The sequence below is a fragment of the Triticum dicoccoides genome, chromosome 3B, assembly GCF_002162155.2.
Source record: "Triticum dicoccoides isolate Atlit2015 ecotype Zavitan chromosome 3B, WEW_v2.0, whole genome shotgun sequence".
NCBI lineage: Eukaryota > Viridiplantae > Streptophyta > Magnoliopsida > Poales > Poaceae > Triticum > Triticum dicoccoides.
Window position 1 is genome coordinate 514,550,136 of NC_041385.1, and position 10,487 is coordinate 514,560,622.

A 10,487-nucleotide genomic window follows, 5' to 3' on the forward strand; every position below is an offset into this window, starting at 1 on the left:
CAAGGCGAGACGCAAAACTTTGGCAGGTGTCATTGGGTTCCAGTTCCAGAGACAAAGCCCACGGCTTAGGGCCAAGAACAAGGTTGTACCCATCACCAAGCTTTTGGAGCAACTTCTGTGCCAACGGATGGGCATTGTCGCTGACGGAGAGCAGGTCACGGAGGTGGCTATCGCCAAGTTTGTTGAGCTCTTCCATGGCAGCTCCCTGACATCGCGATTGCGGCGCTGCATGCGCTGTTTCAGTTTGACTGTGACCTCTCCACCGCGGTCGAGGATGCCCTGGTGCTCCATGGAGGGGAAGGTGGGCCGGATGTGGGCGAGTAAGCTGCAGGGGATGCTTGAAGCTCCGTCTGCCATTGAAGATGTAGCAAAGTTTGCCATGTTAGTGCACTCTTTGAGTTGGTCCTTTGTGTGGTTCTGTACACCTGTTTGTGGCTGCCTATGTGCGCCACTGAACTTGGTCCTGGTGAGACTGGTTGCTGCTGTAGTTTCCGCGCATGTTTGTGGCTGCGTGTGTGTGCCACTGATCTGGGTCCTGGCAAGACCGAATTCGGATGTAGCGGCCAAAAACTTATGTGTTCCTCCTTTGTGTTATGAAGTAGCTCTGGTTCGCATATGTTAGAAAACAATCTATCAATCCTGTGCTGGAATGTGCGAGGCTGAACTACCCAAATCGAAGAGCTACTGTCCACCATACTATCGCTGCATCCTCATGTGATCTGGTTTGCATCCAAGAGTCTAAGCTACAGAACGTTGATCCATTTGTCGCTGCCTACTTAGGTGGACAGCGCCTGAAGAATTTTGCTCAACAGCCTGTCGATGGCACAAAAGGCGGGATCTTGCTCCTCTGGGACGATGTCGTTGTCTCGGTCACAGATGTTCAAATGGGTGTCTATTTCCTCTCTGCATCAGCCACCCTCAAGAATACCTCAGACCAGAAATCATTCAAACTAACTATGGTCTATGGTCCCACACGCAACAAAAACAAGGATGCTTTCTTCCTGGAGCTAACATCACAAAAACCTCCCACTGGTACAAGATGGCTTGTTAATGGGTATTTCAACCAAATATATCGTGCTCGAGACAAAAACCATGCCAATGTGGACCGCAACCGCCTCGTTCGATTCCAAAACACCCTCAATGCTTGTGAGCTCAAGGAAATCCACCTTCAAAACAGATGCTTCACTTGGAGCAATGAACAAGACAACCCAACACAGTGCAAACTCGATAGCTTTTTTTGTAATGATGATTGGGACATCGACTTCGCGACCCACATTCTTCATGCCCTCTAATCGTCACTATCAGACCATTGTCCCCTCTTGCTGGCCAACAACTCGGGACCAAAGAGGCCCAAGTCTTTCCGCTTTGAGAACCACTGGACCAAAATGCCCGGGTTTCAGAATGTGGTTAGTGTAGCTTGGAATGAGCACTCTGGTCATGTGGAGCCTTTCCAAAGACTCTTCCATAAGCTAAAGAGAACTATCCAGAAGCTTCACAAATGGAGTAAGACCCTCTTTGCATAGTCCAAGATCCAACTTCACATGGCCCTGGAGGTTATTTTGCACCTGGACTTGGCCCAGGAACAAAGAGTGCTCTCCCAGGATGAGAGGGAATTGCGTCAGAGACTTAAGAGAAATGTCATCGGCTTAGCGGTGTTGGAAAAGGAGTGTAAGCGTCAAAATTCTACGATTACAAATTTGAAAGAAGGAGATGCCAACACTCGCTACTTCCATCTTCGGGTCAACCATCGGTGAAGAAAGAACTTTATCCACCGCCTAAAGCACAACAATGGATGGGTTACAGAGGACGGGCAAAAGGAACATATTGTTCATCAACACTTCGCCAACATTGCCAAGAAAGGCCCCCCGCGTAGCATTGACATCAATTGGGAGATCCTCCCTCCCCCTGACTGTGACTTGAGAGACCTTGATGAGCTCTTCTCCGAGGAAGAAGTGAAGGCGGTAGTTTTTGGTATGCCGAGCTACAAAACGCCAGGCCCAGATGGGTTTACTGGTGCTTTCTTCAAGGCTTGCTGGACCACTGTCAAAGAAGATATCATGATGGCCACCAACCACTTCACGAATCTCCACGCTTCTCATTTCCACTGGCTGAATTCTGCGAATATCGCCCTCATTCCAAAGAAGGACGGTGTTGAGGACATCACCAACTTCCGCCATGTTAGCCTTATTCATGTTGTCGTTAAGATCATTGCCAAGTTAATGTCCAACAGGCTAGCGCCCCACATGAATGACCTTGTCTCGCAAGCCCAAAGCGCGTTCATAAAGAGAAGATGCATTCATAACAACTTCATGTATGTGCGCAGCATTGTGCGGAGGCTACATCGCAAGAAAACACCGGCGCTGCTATTCAAACTTGACATAAAAAAAGCTTTTGACTCCGTGAGATGGGACTTCCTGCTTGAGTTACTCCAACACCTAGGCTACCCTCCTAGATTTCGAGGATGGGTTTTGACACTTTTATATTCGGCCTTCTCTCGTGTTCTTCTCAATGGAGTTCCTGGTATCCCAATAAAGCTTGGACAAAGACTGAGACAGGGGGATCCGCTATCCCCTCTCCTTTTCATGCTTGCCATCGACCCGCTACATCATATCCTCCGAAAGGCAACGGAACAAGGAAATCTACACCCGGTCGGTAGTCAGGCAATGCCTATGAGGGCCTCCCTCTACGAAGACAACGCCGTCGTTTTTTTGGCCCCCAACAAGGATGATGTCAAATTCTTTGCTGAAACTTTGAAACATTTTGGAGAGGTCACTGGACTAATCATGAACTGCAACAAAAGCCTTGTCGCCCAATCCGTTGTGAGAATCTCGACCTCACGGACATCCTTCAATCCTTCCCGGCCAACCGTTCTTCATTCCCTATGAAATATCTTGGTCTCCCTCTGTCAGTGAAGAAGCTGAAGCAGATCCACTTTCAAGCGCTTGAGGATGAGATCGCGGCCCAACTTGCGCCTTGGTTGGGAAAACATGTGGCCTCTCCTAGGAGGGCTGTTTTGGTAAAATCTGTTCTAACAACCACTGCAATTTACTTCATGACAGCCTTGAATCTTCCAGTCGACCTCCTGAACAAGATTGATGCTCTGCGGCAGGCTTATTTATGGGCAGGGTGTGATAAAGTTGTCGGAGGCAAATGCAAAATTAACTGGGAGCAAGTTTGCAAATCAAAAACTCAAGGAGGCTTGGGTATCCTAAATTTAAAAAGGATTGTTGCTGCACCGCGTATTCGGTGGCTGTGGTTTGAATGGATGGACCCGATCAAACCTTGGGTGGGTCTTGGGAATCCGTGTGACAAGGCTGACCGTGCCATTTTTGGGGTTGCTACAAAGGTGGAAGTTGGCGATGGCCGTCGTGCTTCCTTTTGGGAGTCTGCCTGGCTCGATGAGTTACGACCCAAAGACATCGCCCCCAGCATCTTTCTGATGTCCAAAAAGAAGAATTGCTCTGGTCCAAAAGGGCATGCACAACAGCTTCTGGGTCGCCCAAATCAACATCAGCGCGGGCATCTATGTTGACCACCTAACGGAGTTTGCTAATCTTTTGGAAAAGCTATCTTCTGTCAATCTTAATCCGAGTAGGGCGGACACCATCTACTGGAAGCTAAAGAACGACGGACACTACTCCGCCAAGTCTGCCTACGAGGTCCAGTTCAGAGGATCGATTGATACTGACCTCGTACAAACTCTTTGGAAGAACTGCACCCCCCCCCCCCTAAATGCAAGTTTTTTGCTTGGCTTGTCATAAACAACAGGATTTGGATGGCAGATCGACTCCAAAGAAGAGGATGGCCTAACTACAACTTATGCCCCCTCTGTAAGCAAGTCAAAGAAACGGCTGCATATCTTCTCTTTCATTGCAGATACACAACAAGAGTTTGGGACATGATCAAGGGATGGTTGAATGTAAACCTACTACAATGGGGTCAAATGGAGTCTGTTAAAGAGTGGTGGAGCCTTAATGCAACCAGCAGGACGCAATTCCGACGACCACTCATCTCCCTAATGCTTCTCATCTCATGGGAAATATGGAAGGAACGCGACCACTCATCTCCCTAATGCTTCTCATTTCATGGGAAATATGGAAGGAACGCAATGCCAAGGTCTTCCGCAACGTTGTTGTGCCGCTTAGAGTAATCGTAACTAAGATTAAAGAGGAATGTAGTCTATGGGGTCTTGCTGGGGCGAAGTATTTGCGTACTCTAACGCCGCAAAAGTAATGTTTTGTAATCTGGCTTGTGACCACAACCTCTAAACCTTCTTCCTTGTTCAATGAAAATAACAAATCTTTTGCCTAGTTTAGGAAAAAAAGTACCAAGCGACTGTCTGATTCAGGAACAGCAGAACTTCAGAGTTAAACTGGGGTTACGAAAGCAGAATAATCACAATCCTGACTTCACTTCATCCTCAGCTACAATTCATTTCACCCCCCAATTCAACAGATACGATTCCGAACTACCTAAATCAGCACGGTCCAAAAACAAAAACAGAGCTCATACAACTGCCTGGTGCAGCCACCTGGAACTACAGTCAGAAAGGGATCAATCGATGCGGTTCCCATCTACTCTTCCTCCATGTCGTCCACCTCTCCGCCGTCCTGCATGATCTTCATCTTCTTCACGGCGTGCGCCGCATCGCCCTCAACAGCTCCGCTAGGAACCTGGATGAGGATGTCGGACTTGTGGCCCGTGCGCGCGTTCACCAGCCCTCCGTGCTTGTCGACGCCATAGGTCAGCTCGTCCTTGCTGGGCGCAGCGTCGATGTACACCGTGGAGTTCTCGTCGATCTCCTCGCGGATCAACATCTTGGAAAGCTCCGTCACTATCCTCTTCTCGATCCATCTCCTGATTGGCCTGGCGCCGTACACCTGTTGCCACAATTGAAATGTCACCGAGTTAGAATCTACTCCAGAAGATACTCCTTGATCAGTGCTTGATTAGTGAAGAATGAGATTCGATACTTCCACGTACCGGATCATAAGAGAGTGAGAGGATGACGTCCAGGGCAGCGTCTGTGACGGCCAAGGCAACGCCCCTCTCCGCAAGACGTACTGCCACATCTTTCATCTGAAGCCGGGCAACCTTCCGCAGCTGCTCGTGCGACAGAGGGTCGAAGATGACGATCTCGTCCAGACGGTTCAGCAGCTCCGGGCGGAAATGCCTCCTCACCTGCAGGTGAACATTGTTCTCGCATTAGGCATCAGACCGCAAACTGATTGATTCCGAACAAAAGGCAGATCAGGGGCAAATTCAGTAGTACATACCTCCTGCATGACGAGATCGCGAGCAACCTTCATGGAGTTGCCCACCATTCCGGCGAGGAGGTGCTCCGCGCCAAGGTTCGAGGTCATGATGATGACGGTGTTCCTGAAATCAACCGTCCTGCCTTGCCCGTCGGTCAACCGCCCGTCGTCCAGGACCTGGAGCAGGGTGTTGAATACCGCCACATGTGCCTTCTCAACCTCGTCGAAGAGGATGACACTGTATGGCCTCCTCCTCACTTGCTCTGTCAGCTGCCCTCCTTCCTCATGACCAACGTAACTGCAAATTCACAACAAGTTCAGATGTCAAAACTCAGAAATCGCATAACATGCACAGATCCATAGTGAGCATACAGAATTACTCGAGTACTTACCCAGGTGGGGCACCGATTAGCCGGGCAACCGAATGCTGCTCCATGTATTCAGACATGTCAATGCGGACGAGCAGGTTCTCGTCATCAAACAGCTGCTCAGCTAGAGCCTTGGCGAGCTCGGTTTTACCCACACCGGTCGGCCCGAGGAAGAGGAATGAACCAGTAGGCTGCTGTGGCCGTCCAAGGCCAGCCCTCGACCGCAAAACAGCCTCTCCGACTGCATTGACGGCCTCATACTGTCCAACCACCCTCTGATGCAGTCTATCAGCCAGACCGATCAGCCTGGCCTTCTCATTCTGTCCCAGCCTAGTGACAGGAATGCCAGTCCAGCGGCTCACCACCTGCGTATGCAAAGAGATTGTCTCAATACAACATCGTTCATACCTGAAGAGTGAACAACACCATAAAATTGATTGCAACAACGAACTTACCTCGGCAATCTGGTCCGGGCCGACAGTCTCTGTTAACATCAGGTTCTCGCCGGTCTCACCCTCCAGCTTAGCGATGGCAGCATCAACCTCCTGCAGAGCACCGTATCTGAGATCAGCCACGCGGGCCAAATCCATCCGGCGCTCGGCCTCCTGCAGAGTGAACTGCAGCTCTTCGCGGCGCTGCTTCAGTCTCCTGATCTCGTCGATCCTCTCTTTCTCCTTGCGATACTTCATCTGCAGCGGCTGCAGCTTGTCTCGCAGATCGTCCAACTCTTTCCTCACCTGAAACAGTTCCGAGTTTTTGCACATTGTCAGAACAGAGCAGGCACAGTGCAGTTTTTGCACATTATCAGAACGAATCAGCTACACTGATAAAATCAAGATCACCAAATTCACCGGTTACTCACATCAACTAGCCGAGCTTTGCTAGCCTTGTCCTTCTCCTTCTCGAGGGCATGGAGCTCGACTTCCAACTGGATCCTCTTCCTCTCGAGGTTGTCGATCTCTTCAGGCTGGCTGTCAAGTTGCACCCTCACATTTGCGCAGGCCTCGTCAACCAAATCGATTGCTTTATCAGGCAGATGACGACCTGTAACAAAAGGAAAAATATCGTCGATTTAAGACCGGAGATCAATCAATGCAAAAACACTGCAAAATTGACCGTGCAGAAATCACAATGTCAGAAAATTGGCTTGGCAAGAACAGAGCACTTACCCATGATGTACCTCGACGAGAGCTGCGCGGCAATGACGAGCGCGCGGTCCTGAATCCTCACACCATGGTGCCCCTCGTACTTCTCCTTGAGCCCTCTCAGTATGCTGACGGTGTCGGGGACGCTGGGCTCTGCCACGAACACCTGCTGGAACCGCCTCTCGAACGCCGCGTCCTTCTCCACGTACTTCCTGTACTCCTCGAGGGTCGTCGCGCCAATGCACCTGAGCTGCCCCCTCGCCAGCATCGGCTTGAACAGGTTGGCCGCGTCCATGGACCCCTCCGTCCGCCCGGCGCCGAGCACCAGGTGTATCTCGTCGATGAACAGTATCACCTTCCCCTCGGCCTCCTCCACCTCCTTGAGCACGGCCTTGAGCCGCTCCTCGAACTCGCCGCGGTACTTGGCGCCGGCCACGAGCGCGCCCATGTCCAGCGCGACCAAGCGCACGTCCAGGAGGTTGCTGGGGACGTCGCCGCGCACGACGCGCTGCGCGAGCCCCTCCACCACGGCGGTCTTGCCCACGCCGGGCTCGCCGATCAGGACGGGGTTGTTCTTGGTGCGCCGCGACAGGATCCGCACCACGCGCCGGATCTCCTCGTCGCGGCCGATGACCGGGTCCAGCTTGCCCGCCACCTCCACGAGGTCGCGGCCGTACGTCTTGAGGGCCTGGAAGTTGGTGTCCCCCGACGCGGACTCCACGCGCCGGTTGTCGCCTCCCCGGAGCTTCTCGACCTCTGCCTTCACCCGCGCGGCGGAGATGCCGGCCTCCTTGAGCGCGTCGGAGATCTGTGGGTCCTCGAGGAGGCCCATGAGCAGCTGGTCGACGGCGAGGTGCGAGTCGCCGCGCGACTTCTGCGCCGACTGCGCGCGGCGGACGGCCTTGACCAGCGAAGTGGAGGCCGGGACGGTGTCGGGCGGCGGGGACTGCGAAGGCAGCCGCTTGAGCGCTGCGGTCGCGACGCGCTCGAACGACTCGGCCGCGGCGTCGTTGCCGCCGGACGCGTGGGCGATGGCCTGGCGGAGGATGCCCGACCTGTCCGCCGCGAGCGCCGCGGCGAGGTGCAGCGGCGTGAGCTGCGCATGGCCGGCCTCGGACGCCATCTCGTGCGCCGCCGCGAGCGCCTCATTGGTCTTGTGCGTGAACTTGTCGGGATTCATGGCTTCCGCTTCTGCGAACTACGGATTAACTGCAACGGAACTGGCAATGGTGATTTGGGGGGATTCGTTGGTTCGATGATTCGCCTTGGTGTCTTCTTCTCGTCGGAAATTGTTGGGGGGAGATCGGAGATGAGATGGGTAATAAGAGGCGGGAGGGGAGGATTCGCCGGAGGTCTAGAACGGCGTGGAAGCGGCGGGAAGGGGGCGAGTTAGGGGGGACAAGAATGTCCGAGAACATTCTAGTGTGGAACCGTTTTATTTGGGAAAACCGGAACCGTGCGCGTTACTGTATCTACTATCACACGAGACAGTATCCTGACCGTTGGTTCCGATTTCATGCCTTCCCCGGTTTTTTTTATTTTGCTCTGTGCCCAGCAACTATATACATGAAATTCCTAAAAAAACTATGGACAGTATACTTCCTCTATCCCATAATATAAGACTTTTTTACTCTAGCATAGTGTCCAAAAGGTCTTGTATTATGGGACGGGGGAGTAATTTTTAAAGGGTAAAAGTAAAATGAAACTTTTATTTAACACATTACAATCGCAGATGCTCACAAACACGCACATATACTACCCCTTATTAATGCACGTATACCTTGAAGGTGCCGAGTCGGCGCAATATCTTATAAGATTGATAAAGTCACCACAATCATTTCATAGTCGATGGAAACATCTCCTCTGACTGAACGAACATCGCCAGAAACCTAACCAGTACCAGATCTAGGACTTCAACCCTGATGGGATGGTTTCACCAAAAGAAATCTAATCATCTGAGCTACACTCAGCTCGCAAAAATGTAATGAAACTTGAAAAATATGAAATACCTCATTCTTCTCTCTCTTTTCAACAATATAAATAAATAAAAATTTCTTATAAAGAGTGTTTTATTGATTCATAATGTCGCATCAAAGGAATACAAGCATAACTCGTTCGGCCTCTTTACGTCTAGGATGCGCAGAGACAACAACAACAAAAAAGATTTGTAAAGGCGTAGGCAAGGAAAATGATCCACTAGGCAAAACATCAAGAACTACCCACTGCCTTTTACCACACCCATAATATGAGAAGATTCCCCAACAGCAATGCCCTCACTAAGGAAATGGTGCATGAGCGTCATTGTCATTGGATTCAACCACTAAGGTCAGATTATGGATTTTCATCCAATAAAGGAAGTCCGAGCAAACTTCAGACAATGTCTTCAACGAAGAGAGCGTAGACCGCCAGTAGTAAATGTTAAACCTAGGGTTTTCCCCTGGACTCAAGATCTTCTTCTATGTGTGAGATGAACTTTGGCTATTCTTATGCCGGTATTGCTTTGAGTTTCTTGTATGATTTATCTTGGCAAAAATGATGATTCTAGATGCACAACAAGTCGCAGAGCTCCCCATTTACAACTAGAAGACAAGCAACTAATATTGTGCAGTAATTCACAGTACCGTGCGGAAAATACCTATACAAAAGGGGATTGTCCGTTTTATAAGTTGTTTGAGAATGATTTCATTGCATCTCAATAGTAGTAACATGCCTTTAAAATCTACATATAAGGGCCTCTTTGATTCATAGGATTGCAAAAACACAGGAATAGGAAAAATGTAGGATTGGAACGGCATGTCCATTGGATCCCTATAGGATTTGAGCTTGTTTGATTGTGTCACGGGAAAAACAAAGGATTTCTTGCAAGAGGTTGGAGTGGATGTTAGAATACCTATGAAACGCAGCACAAATGAATCCTTAGGAGAAAATCCTACAGAACTCAATCCTACGAATCAAACAACAAATGTAGGAAACTGTCCTAAGGATTCTAATCCTTCAAAGATCCTATGAAAATCCTTTGAATTAAAGAGATTGTCATGGTTTTGTCACGGCATATGTCCTAGTGTGAGGACTTAGTCGTGAGGCCATCACAACTAGGTAGTCGCTTGAACGGGGTTGGTCGGCATCGAGAAACGTGGGATTTTACCCAGGTTCGGCCCCTCGCGGTGGAGGTAAAAGGCTACATCCTGCTTCATTGATATTGATGATGATGATGCTCTCGGTTACAAGGGCGGTGTTTCGCTACCTCTATCTCGAGAGCATCTACTTTGATCTTGTCTAAGACTTGTCTGTCTTTCTAAACTCCTCCCTCTTGGGGTGCCTTGCCCCTCCTTATATAAGTTGAAGGGGCTGGCTTACATGTACAGTCCTAGTAGGATTAGGACTAGTCTATCTTCTATTACAAACCAACTACAAGTCCGGGTCTTGCTTTCCTTGCCGGGTCTTGCTCTTCTTGGACCTTCTCCATGAGACGGCCGTCCAGGCCTCTCATTGAGTTGCCCCTCTCACGAGCCGCCTTCTGGGCCTTGGGCCTTGCCGCTTGTCTGACCCACTAACCGGATCACCAATGAACCACCAAGTCCGGACGGGTTACCGATGAGGCGCCAAGTCCCGGTCGGGTCATACTTCAGGTCGGGTTATACCACGGGGTATATTCGCAACAGACACCCTAACCGTTCTCGTCATATGATTTGAATTTTGTAATGAAACTTTGCTAAAAT

General features: G+C 50.3%; 1 protein-coding gene across 1 annotated transcript; it reads right to left on the reverse strand.

Moving 5' to 3' along the window:
- Positions 1-4,325: 4,325 nt before the first annotated feature.
- On the reverse strand, positions 4,326-7,948 carry LOC119276826 (chaperone protein ClpB1-like). Its single transcript, XM_037557988.1, has 7 exons — positions 6,793-7,948; positions 6,486-6,667; positions 6,079-6,360; positions 5,648-5,988; positions 5,277-5,553; positions 4,984-5,181; positions 4,326-4,880 (listed from the first exon to the last, which is right to left on the reverse strand). Exons 1-7 carry the CDS (start codon positions 7,946-7,948, stop codon positions 4,575-4,577), a joined length of 2,742 nt encoding a protein of 913 aa, XP_037413885.1. The 3' UTR covers positions 4,326-4,574.
- Positions 7,949-10,487: the final 2,539 nt, after the last annotated feature.

Bases quoted from the DNA above. Each gene is read 5' to 3' on its own strand.
- LOC119276826 (XM_037557988.1), bottom strand. From the start codon at position 7,948: ATGAATCCCGACAAGTTCACGCACAAGACCAATGAGGCGCTCGCGGCG. The intron at 5,989-6,078 runs GTAAGTTCGTTG...TTGCATACGCAG, and splicing joins GCCCGGACCAGATTGCCGAG to GTGGTGAGCCGCTGGACTGG. The intron at 5,182-5,276 runs GTATGTACTACT...GTTCACCTGCAG, and splicing joins GCGATCTCGTCATGCAGGAG to GTGAGGAGGCATTTCCGCCC.